Source organism: Vombatus ursinus, unplaced genomic scaffold (assembly GCF_900497805.2).
Source record: "Vombatus ursinus unplaced genomic scaffold, bare-nosed wombat genome assembly UNPS02014818.1, whole genome shotgun sequence".
Taxonomy (NCBI): domain Eukaryota; kingdom Metazoa; phylum Chordata; class Mammalia; order Diprotodontia; family Vombatidae; genus Vombatus; species Vombatus ursinus.
Genome location: NW_020954596.1, coordinates 58,683,288 through 58,710,273, shown reverse-complemented (window position 1 = coordinate 58,710,273; position 26,986 = coordinate 58,683,288). Strand labels below are relative to the sequence as shown.

Here is a 26,986-nt window from a genome sequence, read left to right as displayed (position 1 = left end):
GATGATACCTACTGGGTATCAGGGGGTACTGGAAAGATTCAGGAGGGCAGTAATAGCCTTGAGTGCAATTGGGTATTGAAAAATAACAAACATTGAGCAAAAATAAGGGAGCAGTGGAAGCATAAAGAAAGAAGAGAAGCTAAGAAAATTTTGAAAAACCGTTCATACATGTTTTGTGTGTTGTGTAACAGAGTTAAAATCATAGTAATTACATTTTTTTCCAAATAAACACACAAAATGCAAGTTATAAGTAATCAGTGGTCAAGTCCGCCAACAGGTCTTAACAAGCAAGTGTTGGCAAGGCAGCGTGTGGTGCGTTGTAGGGAAGTCCAGCATGCGTCAGCAGGAATGTGTGTGTGTAATGATTTGTTTACAATATAATACTATATGGTTACATGACGTAATATTGCATCATCAGAATTTCAGTGTAGGAAAAAACCAAATTTACAATAAATCATTAAAGATATATAATTTTAAAAATATTTTTAAAATGATGCAAATTAAAAAAAATGTTAAAAGGTTAAAGAAAATAGATTTCCATGGGAGTGCTGAGTAATTTTTTTTTTGAAAAGGGAGTGGTAGGCCAAATAAGTTTGGGAACCTCTGTACTAAACCATTTCTAACAATATCATGCCATAAGACAGAATGAAGGATGGAACCCTATGGTTCACCATTAGGAATCCCTTTTTAGATTGACATTGCTCTCTTGCTTATTTTTGTTTTTGTATCATTGACCAACCAACTATGAATATATGCAAGTTGGCTCATATCTAGTCCACATTTCTTTATCTTGTTCACAAAAATGCTATTTAAGTTACTGAATGAAACAGTTTTCATCAGATTTCATTAACATAGAGCTGTCTTACTTGATGCATCCTGGAAATTCATTTATTAAGTAGAAAAAATTGATTTTCCAAAGGTTCAAATAGCTCATTTTGGAATCAGAGATTCACTGAAAATTAGTCCATACACTATGGTGCAGACATTTCATTACTATGAATATGCCCCAAGGAATTTATTGATTAAAAAGTTTCTGTATGCACCAAAATACTTATAGCATTACCTTTTTGTGATAGCAAAGAACTGAAAACAAAATAGTTATCCATTGATTGGGGAATTGCTAAACAAATTGTAGCACATGAATGTAATGGAATATTATTGTTCTGTAAGAAACAGTGAATGTGATGAATACAAAGAAGCATGGAAAGACTTATATGAATCGATGCAGAGCAAAGTAAGCAGAGCTAAGAAAACAATATACACTGACTACGACAGTATAAATGTTAAGGAACAGCAACCACAGAACAGTTAAAAGTGAATGTTGTAGAATTACCAAGAATAAGCATGACTCCGAAAAAGAAATTTGAAAGGCACCTTCTTCCCCTTCTTAACAAAAATGGGAAGTCCATGTATGTGCAACATTGCACAGATTTTCAGATTTTATTTTTGATGTATTGATCATCTTTATTTTTTCCTCATTTCTTTTTCTTTTAAAAAAACTAATTTCTTATATAAATGGCTTTCTATGAGGCATATTGAGAGAAATTTATGATGTAAAAATAAGAAATATCAATAAAAATTAAAAAGAAAAATTCTAAGGACCCTTAGAGGTTATCTAATCCTTCTTTCTACTCATCATGATCCTTTTGTTAATGAAGAGCTTACCCCTTTTTGAGGTCACTCATTTTATTGCTAAACAGTTCTGATTGTTGCATTTTCTTCCCTTTTGGATCAATACACAATCAATATATTACTTCTTCAACATAATTATTAGAATAATTGAATACAGTTATGATTTCATCTGCTTCCTCTCCCCACTACCTCAAGATGTCTCTTTTCCAGATTAAATATTTCCAGATCTTCAACTATGGTATTTGTCTGTTAATGCCAGTCAGTCAATAAGCTTTTATTAAGCATCTACTATGTGCCAGGTGCTGTGCTAAGTGCTTAGGATACAAAAGAAGGGTAAAGGACATTCACTGCCCTCAAGGAGCTTACAGTCTAATGTGTGTTTTAGACCTCTCCAGAAGCTATTGTTCTGCCATTTAAAATGGGAAAATTTAGACTGAAGCACAATAGTCTAATAGTAACTAAGACATTATGGTGGAACTATTGCCTCCCTTGATACAGATAGGCCTCGGGCTTTTCCTTTTTGCTGATATATAGAATTACCACTCGAGGTTTGCAACTTGCAGCCTTAGAGAGTATTCTTGTTCTTGTTGTTGTTGAGTTGTTTTTCAGTCACGTCCAACCCTCCATGACCCCATTTGGGGTTTTCTTGGCAAAGATACTGGAGTGGTTTGCCATTTCCTTCTCCGGATCATTTTACAGATGAGGAAACTGAGGCAATCAGGGTTAAGTGACTTGCCCAGGGTCATATAGTTAGTAAGTGTCAAAGGCTAGAATTGAACTCAGGTCTTCCTGACTTAGAATTTGAGAGAAAAACATAAAATTGCCAATTTGTAACTTTTTATAAAGAGTAGTCCGTCATATGTAGTCATTCTATATTTTGAATGACTAAATAATCTGGCATTTACTTTTTAAAGCAAATGTCTGTTAATTTCATCAAATTTCGAGGGCAGCTAGGTGGCACAGTGAATAGAGCACTGGCCCTGGAGTTAGGAGGACCTGAGTTCAAATTCGGTTTCAGATACCTAACACTTATTAGCCATGTGACCCTGGGCAAGTCACTTAACCCCAATTGCCTCACCAAAAAAAAAAAAAAATCATCGAATTTCAGTCAAGTGATTCAGGATAATCTATTTTGCTGCCTAGGTAGTTCCCTCTACTGTATTCACCTTAAAGCTTCATATCATATAACCCAAAGATAATCCAAAAGTTGTTAAGACTATATACAAGGCATACCAAATCCTCAAAATCTTGAATGATGAAATGTTTTCACCTGGATAGGACCAGACTTTGAAAATTGCCTGGCGCTATCTCACATGAAAAAAAAATGTCAAAATTTCGTACTGTAGATTGACTGCAATGTGAAATCAGGAATTAAAATCATTGAGAACAGGATGTCTGTTTGCTCTTTAGAGATAATTTCAGAGAAAGTTGGAAAGATTTGTATCAACCGATACGGGATTAAATGAGCAGAACCAGGAGAACAATTATACTATACCATTAACATTTTTTAGAAATCAACAATTCTGAATGACTTAAGAACTCTGAATGATCAATAATCACAATTCATCAGTGATAAAGAATGCTACTTGCCTCAATGTTAGAGAGGTGATGAATTAACATAGAATAAGGAACACATTTTTAGACATGCTTAATATGGGAAGTTGTTTTATTTGACCATACTTCTTCATTATATGAATTTAGTTTTTCTTTTTTAGTTTTTTTTTCAGTTATCAACCTTAGATAATTAAAAAAATAAAATTTAATTAAAAAAACCCAAATACCTGTATGTCCAAATACCTAATACATAGCTGTGTAACTTTGAAGCATTGGATATAAATCTGTTGAGTGAGTACTTATGTGTTGTAGGCCAGTGAGGATCCTCTGAAAGGACTCCAAAAAGTCAAGTTCACAAATAAGATGGAGGAGATGTGACTAGCTAGTAATTCATCTGAAAATGATCCAGGTCTTTTAGCAAGCTCTATATGAGCCAATAGTGTAACAGACAGCTAAGAAAATGAATGACATCTTGTACTGTATTAAGAGGTATCTTATTCAAGAGCAGGGAGAGTGATAGTCCTGCTGTCAGACCACATGTGAAGTATTGAATTCCATTTTGGGTACTGCATTTTAGGAAGGACATTGGTAAGTTAGAAGGTACTTAGAAGTGGGTGACCAGGAGAGTGAAAGGCTTTGAGATCATGCTATATGAAAATGGATTGAAGGAAATTGAGATATTCTTAGCCTAGAGAAGAGAAGGCTGTAGATGGAGATGCCAGCTGTCTTCAAGTATTTGAATAACAAATCAGGCTTGTTCTGCTTGGTTCTAGTGGGTAGAACTAGAAAACTTCCACCTTTTCCTCTAAGGAGCAAATTAGACTTGTTTAAAGGGATACTCATGGACAATTGGAGCTATCCAAAAGTGGAATAGGCTGCTTCGTGGATTTCCTCTCACTAAAAATCTTAGAGTGAAGGTTAGATGACCACTTGTTGCTTGTGTTGTAGGATGGATTCTTTGTCAGGGTTAGTTTGGACCAGAGGGCCACTTAAGGCCCTTTCAAATCTGCCATTTATTACATGATGTAAAGAGAGGCTAAGAGACTATTGTATTTAAGGGTAGAACTGGGGTAAATGATGGAGTAACTCAAATAAGATAATGCTGAGTTTGGTGACTTCTGGATGTCAGGGTCTTTCTGCTAGAAACTGATGCTTCTCTTATCCACTCCTTACTCAGATTTTCCCACTGAGTGTTTCTAGTTCTATTGGAACTCAAATGAATTGGAAAGAACAGTAAATTGGAGCTAGAGGAACAAACCCATGCCCTGCCCATTTGTCTGTGACCTTGGAGAAGTTATTTCCTTTTCTGCATCTCAGTTATCCTCAAGGTGAATAGGTAGGACAAGATTACCTTGAAAGTAGAGGTGTCAAACTCAAGACCCACAAAACTCCCAAGTATGGTCTGAACCTGATTAAAATATAATTGGAAAATGTTTAATAAAATTAATTAAAATATAATAAAACATAGATAATATTAATTTGTGCTTTTCTAAGTCAATATGTGACCATTAGGAATCTAGTTCTATTTGAATTTGACATATCTGCCTTCTAGTCCCCTTTAGTTCAAAATCTATAATTCCTCAGTGGAGGCATAGTGTGGCCTCAGTTGTCTATGTTAATGATAACTTACATTTTAAAATACTTATAAAAGTATTATAAAACAGTTCTCTTCACAGACCAAAATGTGGCTCCTTCTTGTAGGAAGAGAGGAAGTCACCATGTAATTAGTTGGTCCCCTCTTTTCAAAAGTGAAAGATTTACCTCCATATTAGTCCTAGAAATGTGTTGTTTTTTTTTAAGTAGTAATTTTTATTTTGCAAGGGGACATTTTGGTTTCAAAAATCCTGTCTTTCAAGATCCATTTTGTGTGTATTGTTAATGGACTTCTCCTAGCCCTCCTTCCTCCTTTTAGAATGTATATATTCCTAGCAAGACTGATACAACTTGGTACAGAATAAGTTTATTGTTTATTGAATTGGGAAAAAAAAAGTTTGTTGTATGGAGAATGTGAGCTAATGAAGAAAGAAGAAAGCAGAACCAAGAGAACAGTATGTACAATGACCATCATAATGCAGAGGAAAACAACCCTGAAAGACAATCTGAATTTGGATTGATGCAAAGAACAGTGAACTTGAGGGAAGTGCTGAGTAAACATATATTTTCATATCAGTGCAGAAGTTATAGATTATAGATATAGAAGGAAGTACATATTATAAGACATGGTTAATGTGTTGATTTTACTGTACTTCTTTATAATAAGGGTTCTGTCAAGGGATGTTAGATGTTCAGGAAATGACAGCAGTGTAAAAAAGTGTCAATAAAATATTGAGAGGAGGTTGGAGAGAGACAGAGAGGGAAAGGAGAGACAAAGATGGGGAGGGGAGACAGAGAGAGAGAGAGAGAGAGTGAGAGAGAGGGAGAGGCAGGGGGTGGGGGGGAGAGAGAAGAGAGGAGTGAGTTCAGGGTCTCTTCCTCAAGCAGAGAACTGAAACCTTCGTTTTGTCATTTGCCAGGAGAAGCTCCCTGGGACCTTTCCCCAGACCTACGGCTCTTGTAGGTTTTACAAAGTAGATCACAACTGTGAGATTCTTCTTGGTTACTGAATCAAAATTTCACTATTATAAGTGAAATTATTAAAAGAGAAGTTTAGGAAGCCCTTTGACAGCCCAGCTCTCATCTCATCCTCACTCTTTCATCAAATGATAGGGAATGTTTTGAAGTATCGATTCAGATTGCTTTGTTTTGATTTTAATGTCAAATTTAAGCTTGCCTTTTTCATCTCCACCACTTCTTTCTTTCTTTCTTTCTTTCTTTCTTTCTTTCTTTCTTTCTTTCCTTGACTGTCCCTTTCCCCAGTAGTAAGCAGTCATTTGTCTTTGTCCTTTCTTCAGATCCCTGAAGTTAAATTCCAGCACACCTTGGGAAGCTAAATATCACATTCACCACTGGGGCAACTGCAATTTATATTTCTGCCTTCTCATATATCCCCCCAACCTGCCAAATTGCAGACCCTGTGCTGAAGTCAGCAAAGTGACATCATTTAATTTGCCTTCTGAGAGTTGCAAAATTGTTGTTTAGGCCAGGATTAAAGAGGAAAAAGAAGAAAAGAAATAAAAAAAAAATCTTCCTCTAATGATAGATCTTTTGGGAAGGAATGTATTGTTATTAGTGTTAGCATTTGTGAAGAATGTGACCAAAGAGAGAGTAAATTGAGTTGGCTCCTATCAGAGCAATGAGTGTGAATGTTTTTATGGAGGCTTTGGAAAGCTTAGCATTGACCTGTTTTTATTATTTTTATTGGCTCCCTTGATGATAGACAAACAGAGCTGACCTGGGGCCAACATAACCCGCAGGAAATTTAGGTCACGGATAGTTACATTTTAAAAACTTGTGTTTTTGGGGTCTGTTCAATCATAGTAATTGATTGATGATAGCATGGCAAAGAGAACCCTTAAATCATTCCAGGTGGCTGAAGGATGACAAACAGCTAGCAAGTTTTGTTGGAGGTACGTTTCTCAGCTCCCCTGTGGAGTTCTCTTCTGTCCTTCGAAGAGGTGCCTTGTCCCTTCCATGCAAGTTACAGCCCAGCTGGCCTGTTTACAGAAAATAGCCTCTTCAACTTGGCAGCTCTGTTTGAAGCACAGTGTAACATCATTTCCCAAGAGATAGGAAAAAACCATTCCCTCCAAAGTTCATATCCTGAAAAGGCATGTACACGTTTTACACTGAACAATTTATTATAGCAATTGAAAGTAGTTATTCCTTTCCTTCTTTGAAAACGAGGACTTTCCTTCTTCCTTTAGTATAGGGTAAATGTAGGCTGACCAGATTAAGCATAGGAGGCTTCTTTCTGTATATTTTGTGGCTGCTTTGCCAAATATACTGGTCTCTAACAAGAACTTTTATGTACATTTTCCTCCTCCTAGCACACAATAGAAATAAATTGTTATAATGGCATATGTTTTGGGGAAGATATTTTATGGAATCCATTCCCATCTTCCCTCTCTCACCCTCCGGGAATTCTCTGCAACATGAATATGAAGTAGAAGACTGTTCCAAACACCTGGAGGTGGGGGAGGCTTCTGGAAACATTGAGGTCTGAACATTCCATTAGAAACAGGGTCTAGCCTGGAATGCCTGTGTGTGTATGCCTCTCTGTGCCACAGACAGGGATGTTTTCTTTTCCTTCCTCTGTATTGGGTCTATCCCTCTTCTAAAATACATATCCCATGTTTTGCCCTGGAATTCTTTCATGTCCTATTCCTAGGAGTAGAGAAGCTGTGGCCTGAGGGTGTAAGTGTTGTAGTAGTCAGGTGCTTCAGGAGCAGGGACAGCCAATGCTTAGAATGCTACAAACAAAGGGATATGGGGTGGGCAGGGGGAGGGGGGGGGGTGAAACCAAGAAGTATGCTGAGAATCCTGAAGCTTGAGTTTTGAAGGATTGACTAGTCCCAAGATGTTATGGGGATGATAGATATGATGGGGCTTGCCTAGACATAACTTTCTTGTAATAGCAAATGCCAGGCTGCTACACCCTCTGTGGCTTTTTAAACCATGGCATATAACACCTCATTGTTTTCATCATCCCTTGTGCCCACACTGTGCTTGGCTTAATCCTCCCATCCCAGTTGCCACAACCTGAACCCTTGCAGCCTTCTTGCTCACCTTTTCCAACCCATGCCTCTTTCAGGTGTTTCAAATTCAGTGGGTCCCAAATAGAACACATTATATCCCCTCAAATTCACCCACTTCTCTACGTGTCCTTGTTTCTCTTAAGGATATCACTATCCTTCTAGTCAATCTGGTTCACAATCTTGGTATTATCTTCAGCCCTAACCTTTCTCTTACCACCTCTGTAATCCCCCAATATCCACAACATTGTCCCTTCAAAACTCTCTCTCTCTCTCTCTCTCTCCCTTTCTCTCTTCACTCATGTGGCCAACACCATAGTTAAAGCCCTTATCACCTCTCATAACTACAATTACTTTGGTTTTAAAATATCTATTATTCTTATCATTTATTCAACAAGCATTTTTAAGTGCCTACTATGTGCCAGGAATTGTGGTAACCGCTTTAGGGATAAAAGAGCAAAAACAAGATAGTTCCTGCCCTCAACAAATGTAAATTCTACCAGCACTGAAGGTCAGATTGCTAATGGAAATAAGCATCCTTTAGTAAGGATGTGTTGTTTATATGTGTATGCCATAGTTAATCTTCTTGTCCTTACTTTCCTACTAAAACTACATTTTCTGTGGTCACTTTATAATCCTGAAATCCAGTGCCTTTTTCTTAGTCTTCATTCTTCATTCAACTTTCTGTAGCATTTGATCTTTTAAAATTAAAAATATTTTTAATTAACAAAATATGTTTTTTCTCTCTCCTGTTACCTTTTCTTCCCCCCCCCCCAAAAAATAAATAAACCAATAAACCCTCTAACTAATAGGCATAGTCAAGCAAAGCAAAACAAATTCCTACATTGGCCATGTCCAAAAAAAGTTTCTTTTTTTTTCCCCCTTATACACCAACAATAGCTAACTCAGTACTAGACATAAAGTAGATACGCAGTAAACTGTTAATGATGTATCCTCAGTTACCTTCATGACAAGAGAGGAATTCCTTATTGTCTTCTTAATTTTTATGGTCAGAGTTGTTCTATGATGGTACTGCACTTGATGAGTGTTACCGAAGAACAAAAAGTGTGTGGCTATGGGCATAGCTAGTTTCAGACACAAGTCTTAAGGAGGTAAAGTTTATTTTTGGCATCCCCTCTGCTGTCCTTGTCCTCTTATTCTGAACTTCCCTCTTGAACCCCCTTCCCGTAGACATCCATAACCTTCTCACTGTCCTCTGGCACTCTGGGGCTATTCGCTGATGTTCATACTCTGAGCCTTTTCACTTATCACGGTAACTAAACTTTTGCCTCATTCCTTTAGGGTCCTACCCTCTGCCAATGAGATTATGGCATGGGGTGGTGAGGGAAGTAGTTTAGACCTGCAATTTCTCTACTATTTGGATACAAATAGAAAAGCCAGACAATTCCTGCTCTAATTTAATTGGGGATATAACACACATGGAAGGTTTCAGCTGCAAATCAGCTGGAAAGGTCCCATGGTCCTTAGAGTATAGTCCTGTACTTTACTGTCATTTCTGATGTAGAACCATTTGACAGTGCCAAGGACTTTGGTGGCAAGAACTTTCTTTTCTGGGTCTTCAGTAGCTGTGACCGTAGCACCTGTAGAAGTGGTCATCAGGCCTCATCTCCAGAGGCGTTGAGTCCCAGGATGATGGCTGCAGGTACTAGGCTGGCAACATTGCTATTCCCAGCAGTCTTGGGTTTAGGGACCTGGGCTGTCCTCATCAGGGTCTGAGGAGAAATGGTAGTTAAGGTGGTGAAGGGGATTTAACTTGCTTGGCACGCAGGGGCTCTCATCTCTCCCTCAGGGTGGCTGTCGGTTTTAGCTAGGCTGACTTGCCTATTCTGTGTGTTGCAGTTGGTTGGCAGTTTGTGGGGATAGCTGGCCTTTTCTCCACAGGCGTTGTTTTCCTAGCTGATGACGGCAAGATCTGGACTGGAAGCAGATCTGGTAGTTTAAGGGGCCCTGTTATTCCCAAGGCTCTTGGATTGAGGGTCCTGGGCTATCTCCATCAGGGTCTGAGGGAAAATGATGGTTAAGTGATGGTGGTGGCTTGATTTGCCTAGTGCATGCTGACTCCTATCTCTTTTTGCAGGGTCCCTTGCTACTTTAGTTAGGCGGTTTTGCCTGCCCTGTGTGGGTAGGGAGATGGCCTCCAGAGCAGGAAGATCTGGGTCTGAATTCTGCTTCTGACATATACGGGCTGTGTGACCTTGGGGAAGTCACTTAACATCTTAGTGTTCTAGGCACCTCTCTAAGAGTGTAAGTTGCAGAGAAGGTGTGGCCTGCATTGGTAGAAGGAATTTCATCCCTCAAGAGTTCCCAGTGCCAAAGAAAATACAGGTCTAGGCATACAGGTCCTATTCCTATGTGCCACACACTGTTAAGAACTGGAGATAAAAAATATAGAAGAGACAACTCCTACCTTCAAGGAGCTTATAGTCTATAAGATTGTGTGGCCAGCAAAGGGTGTTTGGGTCTGGGAAGTGATAAGGTTGAGCCATAGGGTAATTGATTAGCTTGCCATTTCCAAAAGAAATGATTATCCTGATTTGATCACCATTCCTTCCAGGCCTTTTGATGAGAGAAACTGAGTCAAATGAAGGACTAGGCTATAAAATGTTAAGGTCTGCAGTTGATGATGATTAAATGTATTGATTAAAGGAGACAGGGGGTTGAGTGACATTAGGCTAGTCTTGTAATCTTTTTAGGCCTCAGTTTCCTCATCTGTAAAATAAGGAAATTATACTAGATAGCTGCCTAGGTCCCTTCCACATCTAAATTCTATGTTATCTAGGCATGATGTTATCAAGAATGAAGTAAACAAAAGCAGGCTATCACTAAGGCTGCTTCTTTTGATTGGGCAGTGTCATTGAGGGTGAGGTTTTAGGGAGGGGAAATCACTTGTAGTGTTTATTCAGGTTTCTGTCTATGTGCTTAGCTATATGTGGTGAGGACACTAAATTAGTTTGTGCAACTAAAAACAAAGAATTAATGTTAAACTCTATGAAAAGAGAAGAGGAGGAGGAGGAGGAAGAGGAAGGCAGAAACTACTTAAATGAGATAACAGCTCTGTCTGAGAGTAAAGTTGGCTTCTCACTAGAGATCTTCCTGTAAAAAAATTTCTGACCACTTACTTATTGGAGATATTTTAAAGGGGAATCCTTGTGCAGATGAGGGTTGGATTGGATAGCCTATGAAGTCACTTCTAACTGAGATTCTGTGAGAATGTGGAGCATGTGGTGTGTGTGTGTGAGAGAGAGAGAGAGAGAGACAGACAGACAGACAGATATAGAAAAAGGCAGAGGCAGAAACAGAAAGAAGAGATGAGATTTTGGTTAGAAAAACCTTTTGACAACTCTCAGTAATTTCACTTAAACAATGTCCTACTTTCTCTGAATGTAGGGGTGGCATTAGTTAAAGATTTAGGAGATGGTGTCTTAAATGAATTTACAGTGATGCTGCCACCCAGCAGCTTCATTCATATGAGAATCCATTAGTTTGGCCCAGCAGACTGTGGTTGTGTAACCCAAATGCAAGCTGTGGGTCCTACTGTCTGTCCAGGTGTAATATGACTCATTTCCCTGTCATGCTCATGTATAGTGCCTTTCTCCATGGCCAGGAAGTATAGGTCTGACTAAGAGTCGTCATTTTAATGTCAACCAAAAGTACTACTTTTCTGAAGACCATATGAAACTGACAAAGAGCTCTTTGTGGGAAGATATTGGGACTTGTTCAAAAATAATATCAGTCTAAGACTACAAAATAATCAGAAAGTTTTATCACTGTCAACACAGCTCTGGTCTTCTCACTCCAGTCAATAAACTCTGTTGCTTTAAAATGAAGAGGTTAGAGGTTAATCCCAGGTATTAGAAGATCTCTGTCTCTCTCTGTCTGCTGTCTCTGTCTATCTCATTCTCTTAATCTCTCTCTGTGTCTCTCTCTCTGGGGGTGTTTGTGTGTGTGTGTGTGTGTCTCAATCTGTCTCTTTCATCAGCCTAGGTTCCTTCTGACCCTACTGGACTGTCGGGCAGTGAAGAAACAAAGTTCTTTTTTTTTTTTTTAATTTTTTTAGGCAATTGGGGTTAAGTGACTTGCCCAGGGTCACACAGCTACTAAGTGTCAAGTGTTTGGTCTTAGGCCGGTTTTGAACTCGGGTCCTCCTGACTTCAGGGCCAGTGCTCTATCCACTGCGCCACCTAGCTGCCCCAAGAAATGAAGTTCTAAGAAGTGACTTCAACCCCAGGATTTCCAGATTATATCTCTACAAATTCATCCTGTTGAGAAACTGCTAATTTTTAAATCCTGGAAAGTGGTACTGGATAAGTCACTCACTCCACACTTGAATTTACCCTAGTAATTTTTCCATTCATTTCTACTGGGCTATAATGGGGCAAGGAGGGAAACTCATTGTCACTCCTGAGAAGGTTTGACCCTCACTCAGGTGTTTACTTCTAGGTGCTATATACCATAGTTGTTGGGAAAGTGCTTTATAAACTTTAAAGCACTATGAAAATATCAGTTATTGTTACAATTAGTGGATACCTCTCATTTGTGACTATCCAAAAGTAGAATCGATTTCAATGTCCTTTCTCCATCACTGTAGATCTTCACTTGGAGACTGGACGACTACAGTGCTTTACTAACTGTAATAGAGGCAATTGATGCTTAGATATGACTTGCACTAAGAGACCTCTTAGGTCCCTCCCACCTCTATGACTTCTTTCTTACCCTGATTTCTTTCAGAAGAGCACAGCTGATGAGAAAGTTCAGTCAACAAGTATTTCTTAAGCACTTACTATGTGCTAAGTCGTGTACCGAGTACTGAGAATACAAAGAGAGAGACAGATAAACCACACTCCCTCCTCTCAAGGAGTATGCAGCCCCTGAATGGAGAATACAGCCTATTTTAATGTGCTGCCTATTTCGATGGATTATTCTTTATAACCAAATGCTAAGGTAGTTGTTGCTATGCTATTAAAGACCCAGAAGTTCCGTCAGTATCCTTTTCCTTTTGTAACCCCAGGGTGAAGCCCCAGTGGTCTCATGCTAATGAGCACTGTCCCTCAAGATGGTCATTTAGACTTTGCTGAAGTCCTTCCAATGAGAAGGTGTTTACTTTCTACCAGCCAAGCTTGTTCCATTAGTGGATGGCTAATGTCATCAGAAAGCCTTTCCTTATCTCACCCTTATTTCTAACTCCCACATCCATTATCAGACAAGGGACTAAACACTGGCTAGAACTGTCATCCTTTATAAATTTCTTGGCTTTGCTCTGGTGCCATTCATGGCTTTGCCATGCCATAAAGCTATCCATTTACAAGATGCTGTTTTGCCACCTCCCATCCCAACAGTAATTTAAAGAGGTGGGAACAAAGGGGCTGCACAGTAAGCAACACGATTAGGTTGTGAAAACAGGAGTTTTAGCATTCTTGGTTTTACATTTAGCTCTATCCCTGATTCTATTTTCTTAAATTAAGCAAAGTAATTTCTTTATACCCACATTTCTATAAAGTTGGTGTGTATATCTTAACATACCCACAGGAGCCTTGTGGAATGCTAAAATTGGTGAGTGAGTACAGAGTGCTGAAAGGTTAAATTCTGATCCTTGAGAACATGGATTCTGACCAAATTATTTTTTTATTCTCTTGTTCCTTAATAACTCTCTTTCCATGAAAGTCAGAGGAAATTTTGAAGGGCTTCATGGGGTTCTTGGTGTGTTATAAACCTGTTTTTCAAGAGTGGGGACTAAAAAAAGCAGAGACTGGACTACCTCAAGCCAGGGAGGTTGTAAGAGTGGATTCGTTTTAAATAGCAATACTAACAATAGCTAGCATTAATATAGCTTTAAAATTTATAAAGTGCTTTATAATTATTATGTCATTTGATCATTACAATAACCCTGGAAGATAGGTGCCATTATTATCCCTGTTTTACAGATGAGGAAACTGAGGCAAACAGAGGTTAAATGACTTTCCCAGGGTCACATAGCTAGTAAGTGTCTGAGGCTGGATTTGAACCCAGATCTTCCCGGTGGCAGTCAGGGAACTCTACGCATTGTGGCTATGGTTCCACCACCTAGCTGCTTCTTTAGGTAGGGGCTGGAACAACTCTGTTGTTCTCTGATCGGGTGAAATCATTTGGAGAAACAACATATTATAGAGAGTAAGGGGCTGACCTTGAGGTCACAAAGAACTCAGTTCGAGTCCTACCTGTGACACAGGCTGACAAGATGGCTGTGGATAAGTCCCTTCCCCTCTGTGTCCCTGACAATTCTAGGACCAGGAGCGACTAGGAGCTACTGATCTGCATTGGCAGAAGGGGTTTGCATATTGGTAATTTCCTTCACCTCCTAATGGAATTACAGGTTCAGATCAAAAAGAAAAAAACATTTGCTTAATGTTGTATAATGAGTCAGTGATAGGGTTGAAAGCAAAAAGTAAGAAAACTCACTGTTTTGGGTCTTTACATCCCCAGTGCTCAGCACAGTTCCTGTCATGTGGCCCACTAGGTAGCTCAGTGGACAGAGCGCCAGGCCTAAAGTCAGGAAGGCTTTCAAATCAGGCCTCAGACATTTACTGGCTGTGTGACCCTGGGCAAGTCATTTAACCCTGTTTATCTCAGTTTTCTTATCTGTAAAATGGGGATAATAGGACCTACTCCCAGGGTTGTTGTGAGGATCAAATGAACCAATACTTGTAAAACGCTTAGCACATAGTGCCTGGCACATAATAAGTGCTATATACATGGTAACTATTATTACATAGTAGGCACTTGACTGATTTCAAAGCCCCTGTTTTAACAAATGAAACACACAGTCTCTTCCTTCTAAATCATTTTTTGGAGCTGATAGAGCAAAGGAAGAAGATGTGAATACGTCCAATTCTAACTTATTGATGGGACAGTAATTCTAGGATGGATATTTTCAGACTGTTCCTCTAGTATCTCTGAAAATGATATGTTTGTTCTCACTAAGTCGTATGGCTAGTTATTACCTATAAACTATTTTGTTTTCCTTATCCTTTTTGCCTTTATACTTTCAGACATAGCATTTTGCTTTTGTATGGTACACAGTGAACCTCCAAAAGTTTAGAGAATGAATGAAGTTCTATAAAGGATCCCCTCGGTAATTTGATTGGCAATGCATAAAAATGTTAATTAACTTAAGTAGTATTTTCATTTTTATCATATTGGCATGGCCTAGCCATGAGCACTAAATATTCCTTTACCTATTTAAGTTGTTCTTTATTTCTTTAATTGAATCTATTCAAGTCTTTTGTGTGCTTTGGTAAGTTGATATCCAGCTATTTTATGCATTTTGTAGTTATTTGGAATGGGATTTCCCTATTATTGATTCCTGGGTTTTGTCATTATTATATAGAAATGCTGTTGATTTTTGAGAATTTCTTTTGTTACCTGCAACTTAGCTAAAGCTATTGTTTCAATTAATATATTTGCTGATTTCCTAGGATTTTTTCCAAGTATATACCATTTTATCCTTAGCAAATAGGGATTGTTTTATCTTCTCTTCATCTGTCTTTGTGACTCTAATTTCTTCTCTTATTGCTATGGCTAACATTTCCAGAACTATATCACACAGTAGTGAGTAGAGTCAACATCCTTGCTCCACTCCTGTATTTATTGGAAAACGTTTTAGTGTGGACGTGTTAAATTTAAGGTGTACATAGGACCTCTAATTCTAGATGTCTAATAGGTAGTTAGAGATGCAAGACTGAAATCCTGAAGAGGTTAAGGTTGGACAAGTATATGTGAGAGTCATATGCACAAGCAAATCTGTGGCAGAATGGTGCTTATTCAATGAATCAGTTTGAGGAGCTTCATACCCATTTCCATGATGCAGCCATTGCTGCAAGCAGTTCTGACACTTGTCTTTTGAAACTGCATTAGAGGCTACGTTCTGAGCCATGCAAGAAACATCAATAACTTTTCTTAGTAGTCACTTTTTTTTTTTAATCACAGGCAATATTATCTGGCTTGATTATCCATCTTTAATAACTTTGGGTTGTTTCCAAAAATCAGATCCACTTTCAAAGGAAGATTTGCCACCACTTAGAACATCCCTGAAAATATGCAGCAAACTCTGAAGTCTGTTACAAAAGAGGGATTTCAGCAATATTTCGAGCAGGGACAGCACCATGAAAATAAATGTGGCTTCCCACATAGTTTCTCTGAAGGTGCCTATTGCCAACTCATTTGATTGTATGATTTATTAAAAGAAATCAACTCTGTGACATTACTTCTTCATCACATCTTGAACCTATTAAATTATTTCAAATTCAAATTTTTTATTGTTTAAGGTCTTGTGCTTTTAATTTTGGTTTCTTAACATCATCACAATTAAAAACAATGTTAAGTATAAAGCGAATTTAGCCATAGCCAGTTGAGGGAGGAGTGCTTTAAAAAAATCAGTAATGCCCAATTTCCTGCCAATATCTTCTCTGTGGCAAAAGGAAAAAAAAAAGTTAGTTTGGACAGTAACTGTAAGAGATTTGATTTCCAATTGTATGTGGCTTATGTGGTGTAGAAAAATAACATTTATAGAATGGAGATGTTCTTATAAACTCTTTTTTTTAAATTTAGGAACTCTTTTTTTTTTAAATTTAGGATTATTTTTTCATTGGTATGGGAACTCCCAGTGAAGAACCTTTCTCTAAGGTTTCAAAATGGCAACTGCTCTACACTTTATGGTCATCGAAAGTAGTGTGGGGCAATTGTGCAGGACCACATAGACAGCATGTATCAGATTTTGGACTTGACCTCAGGTCTTTCTGACTGGGAAGTAGATGATGTAGTGGGGTAGAGCACTGGACTAGGAGTCAAAAAGTCCAGAGTTCAAATTCTGTCTCAGACACTTATTAGCCAGGTGGTCTTGGGCAAGTCATTTCATCGCTGTCTTCCTGATTTCCCTCATCTGTAAAATGGGGATGATAATAGCTCCTACTTCATAGGATTGTACTGAAGATCAGGTGAGATAATACAGGTGAAGCACTTAAATCCTACTTATGTAAGTGATAGGTATTTATATAGTGTTTTAGTATTATTATTGTTGTTGCTATTATTTTTATGCTCTATGGCCTTTTTGATGTTATAAATTCCTACCTCTGTATTTCAGAGTATTGGGGAATCATCGATGTCCAATGTATTGAATCAGTTGCTGCCCATAATTAAGTCATTTAGCCAGAGGACTAGTGACGACTACAGCGCAGAAGACCTCTTGATCTTGCTAGTGTACATTTATTCGGTTGTTGGAGAACTTCCAGCTGACAAAGACCTGGATAAAGCTGAAGAAATGGTAAAGATGGCACTGACTGTGGTCTTCTCGGAAGAACCCAAGTTATCTCCTTTGTTGCAGAACATTTTAGGTGAGTGTTTAACCATTAGACAAGACATGAGCTCCACTGAGTCCCCAAACCCAGAGTTATTCCAACAAGTGTGGTCCACCATGTCTGTTTTCTTAGATTTGTCTGAGTTCTGATAAAGTTCTGCTCTTTATCAACCATATTTTTAGATCATTCTTTCATCAGGTTTTTCCCCCCAATACTTTTGAATTGAGCCAATGTTTGATTAGTTTCCCCTCCAATGATTTATCATAATTCATTTTCTGAAATCCAATTCAACTAGCATTTATTGAGTACCTGCTATGTACCCAGAACTATGCTAGACACTGGGCATAAAACACTCTCTGCCCCTCCCTGCCAAAGCCTTGATGAAATAGTAATGGATATCAAGAGGAACTACATTCTAGATGGGTCCTTCAAGTAAAAACCAGCTATCTTTACAGTATTTCCATCCAGTAACTCTACCTGAGGCTGTAGTCATTTGTAAAATACTTTTAAAATCAGGAAATTAACAAAGCCTCTATCTTTCAAGCTACAATGAGCCATGTTTCATTTTGAGCATGTATAATCTGAAGTCGTAACTTAAACATCACAAAAAAGTGAGCAGAGATAATTTTTTAAAAATTATCAACTAAAATCATTATTATATATTTCTTTTTTATTTTGTGTTTTGAGCAGGTAACACATTTCTGCTTACAATGAAAATCCAGAAGTGGCTTATAGGAACAATTCCTTTATATTAGATGCAAAGTTTTTATGTATCTTTTGTAGAAAATTAATTCCTGTAAGCATCTTTGTATGTTGGTTTTACTTGCTTTTAAAAAAAATCCAGTTTTAGCTCGTTTTGACAAATTTTTGCTAATGCTAATTATGTTACTGACTACTTCAGGCATTCTGAGATGTACTTATTAGACTTAAATATTAGAGAACATAATAGCCAGCTTCCATATATACGTTTCTGATTTTAGGGAGGCGTGTATATGCTAAAATATATACGCTGCCTCCTTATGTGTTATCCTCTATTTAACCTCCCTACTACTAAAAAAATGAGAGTGTCTCTGTTACCTTCAGGTTTCTCCAGAAGTGGGCAGTACAAAGATTCTGATTCATATCCTGAAGGATGTGTCTGATTGGGAGCCATTTTTGCATTTGTTTTAGCTTGTGTTTCTTTGTCTTCTATTGCTTATATTTTACCATTAAAAACTGCAAATATGAGAAGTTCCAGGATAAGAAGTCAATTGAGGCAATAAATTCATAATAACTTCTCATGAGAAGGCAAGCTTCACTACTTAGCACAGAGCCTTTTTTTTCCACTCTAAGAGTTTGTTTAGCAAATACTCGTGGAATTTAGCCTCATCTTAAGGTGTGCTGGGTACAGTGCAGGGTCAAGTATTTTTGTGTTTATTTGCCAGTGTAAATGAAGACAGTGAGCTCTAGAGGAGAGACTTAAAATGGTTTGTACTAGGATAAGCACAGAAAGAGCATTTCCTGAAAACCTGATTGGATTAGGCATCTTGAACTGTAAAGTTTATTCCTAAAATCCACGATTCTAGAAACAGACAACTAACGATGGCATATTAGAGTGGAGACTATTGTGCCAGCTGCTCCCAGGAGTGGTTGTTTATATGCTATTTCAGAAGTACCAGGGTTGTTTCTATTTAACATGTGCTAAGGGCTCACTTTTTCATCCTTTTATGATGATCACTGCCTTTAGTTATTCAGTATGTTTGCAGTTAAGTGTAATTACATTTTCAAAATGATCCTGTTGAATGATATTTAGAATAAGGAATTCTCCAAGTCAAGTAAGTAAAAACTGAATATGTAAAAGTGTTAAAGAAGGTGTATTATTATTTGGTTTTATTTTTTAAAGTTAAATGAAATCTTAATAGCATTGTTCAAAGTATTTGGTTCTGTGTCCATAGTTTTATTTTTATTGTGCTCTTAAAAAGAGGTGGAAAAGATCAACGACTTAACCCTAGCCTAAGTGTCTCTACCGCTTTAAAAATTTAAAAGAGAAAAAACCCACTGGTACAAAGAGAAGGGATGAGCATGCTGTTGGACACTAGTCCAACAATGAACTCTATTTTGAAAGAGCAAATTTTACTTGAACACCATAGACATAGGCCTTGACATACTTTTATTGAAAAATTTGATCATAAAGGGAACCAGGGATGAAGTTTTCATCCACAGATATCTTGCCACTAAAAAGAGAATTTTAATTGCGGCTTAGCATAGAAGTAATGGAATAGACTTTCAATCAATCAACCAATAGACATTTATTTATTAAGCACCTACTATGTGCCAAGCATTGTGCTAAGCTCTGGAATACAAAAAGAAGCAAAAGACAGTCCCTATCCTCAATCTAATGGGGTTATAGCGAAGTGAATGAAGAATACCTATTGTCTAAACCAGAAATTCTTAACCTTTTTTTTTTTTTGTCATCAGCCTCTTTGGGACTTTAATGAAGCCTATGAATAATGTTTTTTTTTAAATGCATAAAATAAAAATATGTAGGATTACAAAAGAAACCAATTATATTGAAATGCAGTCATGAAAATATTTTTTTAAAAACCTGTTCACAGACTTCAGGTTAAGAACCCCTGCTCTAGACAGTGTTTCAAAATTTGATGTTCTGTCAGTACATATATGTTGTATATGGGCCCCAAATTGAATAAGAAAAGGAGAGTAGGCTGAATTCCTTGGGGGAAATTCTGCAATGTTTTTAGTGACCCTTAAGCTTCTCTCTGAAACAAACCTTTTTTTTTTTTAAAAAATACTGCTCTTCTTCTGGTGATACTGTATGTCTATGAATCATGGAACACCAGAGTCTCTGAAAAATCAGAATTGTAGGTCACCCACAGGGCAATGGAGAGAGACATAGTATATATTACTAGACTGTAGCATGTTACCAATTAAAGAATTGCATTCAAAAAGCAGCATAAAAGATGCCATCTGAAAGATGTATGACCAGGTAAAGAAAAGGGCTAGTCATAGAGCAAGAATGGAAGATAACAGATGAACTGTCTATGTTCTCCATGGGCACCCCTGTAATGCCAAGAGAAAGGGCCCTAGCATGTTATATGAAGCCCCAGGGGAAGATTCCAGAGGACATGAATAAGATTTAGACAGGATGACAAGGTATGGATGCATTGCAGTTTGTACCATTGGAGGGACTCAATCTTTTTATGTGTTTTAATAATTTTAATATTTTTAAATTAATAAAAATCTATTTATCTACCACCACTCCACCTTGAAAAAGTTGCAACAAATACACACAATCAAAACAAATTTCTACATTGGCCATGTCTAAAAAATGTCTCCTTCTAAACCTAGAATCCATCAACAACCTTGCCACCCCAACTCTCCTATATTGGTCCTCCAGAATCATAGACCAAATCCATTGAAGTAGGAAAAAAGGGGGTACTATTGGAGAAGCTTTAAACTTCTTAATTATGTTTACATAGATAGTGATCACAGCCACTAGTGTCAAATATGGGTCATGTGTCATATGTACATGTCAATGTGAAGATTATCTGTTCTTTCATAGCAGTGTGACATAGTGGATAGAGCACTGGACTTGGAGTCCAGAAGACCTTAGTTCAAATCCTGCCTCAGACATTTACGAACTGTATAAGCCTAGGCAAGTCATTTAACCTGACTCAGAATTAGTTTCCTTGTCTGTAAAATGAGAGACTTGGATTCAGTGGCTTTTAAGCTCTCTTTCAGCTCTAAATTGATGATCCTATGGTCCTGTTAGGATACTCTAACCATGTATCATAAAAAATAAAAATTTGAGATAATTACTTGAAATGACTCTTACACTGCTACCTTCTTGGGAAAAACTGAAATTATGCTATTCTTTCTACTGTACATGATCCATTATAAATGTGAGCTAAACATTTCTTACCTTCACTTGATGTAGCTGTTGAGTAATGAGTATAGTGGAGGGCTATTTTAATATGTTGAACATTAAAATGAAATGTAACAGCTCCAAGATTTCTCATGGGAGTGATTTAGAGAAGACATGTGTTCTTCATCAGTGTTTCCAGCAGAAATCTTGGAAATCAAGAAGAAAATACCCTGTTACACCAAACAGTGTCACAAACTATAATGGAAAACAACATTTTATTTTAGCAGATTGTTTTTTGTTGGTTTTTTTTTGGCAGACAGGAAAAATAAGGAAGTAAAATGAGTTAAGTGAAAGTGTATTAACAAAGGGAGGAATCTGTTATTATTATGCTATGGTGACGGAACACTAGTCACAGCAGACCTTGGTGATAAAGCAAAATCTCTTATCCTTACATGATGGGATGAAGAATTTACCTCCTGCCCCTCCCCTCTCCGCCCCCCGCCCCAGATCCTCAAGTCCATACTCCAGAACCATGTGTGTCTTCTGCATAGTCATGGTTTTTATAAAGCCCTCCCAGTGCTGGAATAGAATCAAGTTGGCATTGAAGTGTGTGGAACATTCATGCTGGTGATGGGAGGAATTTTCTAACCCTCTGCCAGTTACCACAGCAACATCCTGTTGTACTGCCTAGCCACCAGTGATGCTCAGGGCCTGGGAACAGTTCCTCAAGGGATGGATTTTTGAAATTTTGAAAAATGTTCTTCAGTTAGAATAGGATTTTTAAAAGCAAAAAAATTAGTGGCCCATCATGTATCATAAGATGGCATATGAAGGGAAAGAGGTGAGTTGGGGAGTTAGAGGAAGAAAGGAATAAGGAAAAGGAAAAAAGCTTTAGAGTTTGACTTTTTTGTTTGTTTTTTAATCTTTTACTTCCTTTGGAAAGGTATATTATTTTAACGTAATGGCTGACTTTAAGCAACACAGCCCTTAAGATAATCTTGAGAGAGTGTTGGGCAAGTGTTCATGAAGGACATTTTTCTTTCTAATAAAGATTTTTAAGGCAAACCTGTATCAATAAAATGAACCAAAAGCTCATGATTTGTGTTAGAGAAGATGAGAGCTTTATTTTTCTGATGAGCTGGCAATAATATTTTTAGGTGGCCTCTATTTGATGCTGCTTTTTAAGGAAGACAAAGCTGCCACAAACAGATCACTAAAAACAGATTCTTGCTGTTAGTTGCAGTGGTTGACTGTATTTTATCAAGTACATGTACCATAAATATTTCTAAAACAGTTTCCAATCAAGGAGTGGCTCTTATGGGGTATTCTATAGATTAGTTTTTGTTTGTTTGTTTTGTTCTTTAAAAAGGTATTTCATTTGAGTTCAGCAGCTATGAAGCACTAAATATGTGTAAATTACCGTGTTCAACAAAGGTGAAATATAAACAAAAAGGTGAATATAAACAAAAACTCATTTGAGCCTCAACAACTTTGAGGCAGGTATTTATAGGTATTTTAATTTTCATTTTACAAGTGGGAAAACTGAGGCTTAAAGAACTTAAGTGACTTGCCCATGGTTGCACATCCCAGTTAAGTGTCAGAAGCAGGATATGAATCCAGGCAGAGGAGTGAAGGGCTGGGGAGGGAAGGATCCATTGTAGCCAGAAAAGGACAGATAAGAACTTCATGAAAGAAGAGGTACCTGCATGGAGCCAGGGAGCAGCAGATAGCAGATGTCCATGGAGATTACCCTTTCTTCTTCCATATGCAGTGAAGAGTTTCTTCCTTAGGAGATTTCTTACTGATCTTCAGGCCACCTTTGCTGTTCTGTGCTTACCCTTCCTAGAGCTCTCCGGCTCTCCCCACATTGCTTCCAGGATCAGATGACTTCTGGTAAAGAATCTGGTTAGGATAATAGGTAGGTGGATTAGAGAGACAGCAGAAACAAAAATAAACATTTCAAAGATAGTATTAATGAAGCTTCTGACTTGCAGATTTCAAAGGAAATTCTGATTGATCACGAAGGTGATTTTTTAAATGGACATTTCATATATATATACATATACTATGGACATATTATACATATATGTGTGTGTATATATATATGTGTGTGTGTATATATATGTGTGTGTGTATATATGTATATGTGTGTGTGTGTGTGTGTATATATATATATATATATGTATATATATATATATAGTGGACATTAATTTGAGTCTCTGCCAATCAATATATACCTTCTTTATATTCTGGCTGTGATATTATTGGTTCTTGTATTACTATTTTCCCCACTAAATTACAGAATTCCATCTCAAAATAGGAATGACAGACAGAACTTTTCATGGTCTCTTGAGTGTCCACAAACTAGTTGAAAAACCAGCTTTTGAGGACAGTTCACTTGGCTTCAGTGCCCCTTCTTCTTCTCCTCCTCTCCGCTTTTCCTTTTCCCTTTTCTCTCCCCTTCTGTCCCCCCACCCAACACACACACCAGAGTATCTCCCGCTGTTCAAAAAGAAATCATTTCAGCTGAAAACCTATGCTACTTCAAAGATGAGTACTTGCCAACTTTGATTTTTAACCAGTTTTCTTGTAAAGAAAAATGAAGTTATTTGGTCCCTCTGCTTCTATACAGGACACTAATAAATCATTTCAGACAAATGGATGTCAGTCCTATTCTAAATTATCTCTAGAGTAAGAGATTCAAAAGCTTCTCTCAGGAATATGTTCTGCAATTTCAAAGCTCTTAGAATTAGAATATTACTCCATAAGTTGAACTTACCTTCCCCCTCTTAAGTGAGCATCCATCCCTTAACCCAGTAACCCTGTCTGTTTCAGTAGAATTACCATCATCGCAACCACCCAGCCTGAAAATCATAATCATGTTTGACTCATGCCTCTACTTCATCTTCCATATTCCTGGTCAGTAATCAGATCCTATAAATTTGTTACTTTTTAAAAAATTGTTGATACTAAATATTTTACAATCATCTTCATTTTTCGATATTTCCCTCCCACTTTCTATAAGAGCCATCCCTTATAACAAAATATTAGAAAGAATGGCGTGGAAACAGCTTAGCAAAACTAGCTGACACATCAACTTAGTCTTACGTTATAGGCAATGTTCCACGCCCACAGCCCACCAAATCTGAAACAGAGGGAAGGAGTTGTATTCTGGTTTGTCTTCTTTCGGGCCAAATATGGTCATAATTTCACCATATTCGTTTTTGATTATTTTGTTGATATTCCTGCCACCTACATTGCTGTAGTTGTTGTGTATGTTATTTTCCTGGTTCTACTTACTCAATGTTGCATCAGTTCATGTATGTCTTCTCTTGCTTCTCTGTATTTATCCTATTCACCCTTTCTTAAGGCACAATAATATTGCATTCCATTCATGTAAACATGTCATGTTTAGTCATTCTCTAATTGATGGGCATCTACTTTTGTTTATAGTTCTTTGCTACTACAAAAAGTGCTTCTATAAACATTTTAGTGTTTCCAAAGATACCAAAATGGGTCTTTCCTTTATTATTGACCTCTGGGGTGGGGAGAGAAAGAAAGGGGGAGATTTACCTAGCATTGGGATCAATGCTAAATGTCAAGTAAAAATATATGAACATTTTAGAAATTTCCTTAGCATAATTCCAAATCACTTTTAAGAATGTTTGACCAATGGGGCAGCTAGGTGGCGTAATGTATAGAGCTCTGTCCTTGGAGTCAGGAGGACCTGAGTTCAAATCCAGCCTCAGAGACTTGACACTAGCTGTGTGATTCTGGGCAAGTCACTTAACCCCGATTGCCTCATCAAAAAGAAAAAAAATTAAACTAAAAAAAAAGGAATGTTTGACCAATTAACAGCTCCCCAAATAGCATATTTAGTGTGCCTGTCTTTTCACAACCCCTTTAACATTAATTATTCCCCTCCTTTTTTTTGTTACCATTGCCTATTTACCAGCCATTAAATTTAAGGACCTCCACAGTCTGATGCCCCTTTGCTTTTCCAGCCTTTTCTTATGCTACTCTCCTCTACTCATTCTATGTTGTAGTCAAGTTGGATTATTCACGAGTGGCTGAAAATACCTGACAGTCTCCTGCTTCCGTGTCTTTTGCACATATTGTTCTCTGTGTCTGGAATATCATCTTGCTACTTTTGTCTTTGAATTGCTGCCCATCATCTAAGGAGCAAAGCAAGTACCCGTGAGGGCTTCCCTTAGAGCATGGAACCTTGGGGTGGACCTGTGTCTGGGTAGGAGTGAGAATTGGGACTTTGCTACCTGCCCCCGCCTCCTACATCTCCTTCCTAAAGAACATGCACAGATATCCTCTGTTTCCTATTGGCCGTAATGACTCATGAGCTGGTACGATGTAGTGATGAAAACTCTTACTTGACTGCTGAGCCAGAACTCTGGATATAATGGAGGAATGATTCTGCCTCCTTCTCTTCTCATTGTCTTTGAAGTGCAAGGACAACTCTCTGAGCTGTCCAGAGGATCTGATGGAGGATGTACTTTTCCCTACATGGTCATAATCTTTTAAGTAAACCTGTGCCTAGGATGGGGCCAATTCCTGTTTGTGTCTTCTTTCCTTTGATACAGGCTTTTGTGATATCTCAAAAGACAAATGCCATCTTCCCTTTTCTAAATACCCAAGCTAGAGGGTAGGGGCCAGCAGAGCAGTTGCAGTTTCAACTGGGGCAGAAAAGACAGATCACCCAGAAAAAAACAGACCACTACCAAGAAAGAGCCCCCTTGGTGTTAGACTATTTGCAGAGGAGGTAAAAATGTAAAATGGCAAATGAGAAAAGATGAATGCTTGTAAAAGGTCTTCACCAGTGTTGTGGCAGATGTTCTACACAAAGTCCAAATACAGAAAATAATTTTTCTCTGCGTATTTGGTGTGGTCCAGGTGATCTCTCCATCTTCTTTTCAGCCATTTCTGCTTCCTCATATAAGAGACTGAAGTGTTGGGGTTCAAATGTTACAATTCTACTGCCACTAATAAAGAAACTAGTGAGTAATAGAAATGCTGAAAGACCTATTTGATGACTGGTTTTTGTCTCTCCAATTTTATTAGTAAATGCTCTTAGGATGAACTGATGTAGTTGGGTTTCATGCCAACCTTTCTATAAATTTATCTTTAGTTCTGCCACTTTTTGGTTTTTTGTTAGGCAGTATTGTAGTCATCCACTATCTTCTGTCACATTACATGAATGAACATTCTAAGCTAATGTTGCTATTGACAGGCATGTCTCTGCTTAATAAATAGATCAAGTGTTTGTTGTTTTGGTTGGTTTGGAGCCACTTTTGGCTTATTGCTTGTGGAGATTATTTTGGTTCAGCTACTGTATGAATTATTGAAAATTTGCAATGTTTTTTCCATGATCTATTGCCCACTTTTCAGCAAAAATAACTTACTTGACTAGACTGGAACTCATACATCCATTTAGCATCTTTTTAAAATGTTTATCTTTTCTTTTAATTTGATATTGATTTTCTTCTTTGTCCCAGTTGGTCAGTAGTCTAACTGCATTCAGAAATGACTCCCAGATGGCTTCTCATATTGCTTGCACTAATTTCCTCTCACAATAGTCAATTTCTTTCTCTTTTTTTGGGTGATTTTTTGGGTACTACCCAATTTAGCACTTTCCATTTCTCTTTTTGAATAAAGTATCTATGATAAACAGGTTGTAACATTACTGAGTAGCCAGAGAGTCTTTAATGTCTTTAATTCCATAATCTTGAATTGAATTTTCCAGTACATTTCTTGTTATCTACCCCTGAAAGCACTTACATATCAGTGTATGCAGTACCCCCAATATCTATGTTAACTTAGTTTGGAAGACTTTGTCAGTTCTTCATAGAACTTCTTCTACAGCAAATTGTGGTGTATATGCAATAGTTATCTTCTGGTCTGCTTTTTTAAAATATGTCTGTCATGATTCCTGCAAGTAAAGGTAA

The 26,986-nt window shown here is 37.6% G+C and overlaps 1 protein-coding gene across 2 annotated transcripts in view; it reads left to right on the top strand.

The window, feature by feature from the left end:
• Nucleotides 1-26,986, top strand: part of SCFD2 (sec1 family domain containing 2) — a 414,713-nt gene that overhangs the window by 139,930 nt on the left and 247,797 nt on the right. For both annotated transcript variants that reach the window (XM_027836564.1, XM_027836563.1), the window contains exon 5: nucleotides 16,954-17,203. In XM_027836564.1, coding sequence (XP_027692365.1) covers nucleotides 16,954-17,203 — 250 coding nt within the window. The remainder of the gene's footprint in view (nucleotides 1-16,953; nucleotides 17,204-26,986) is intronic.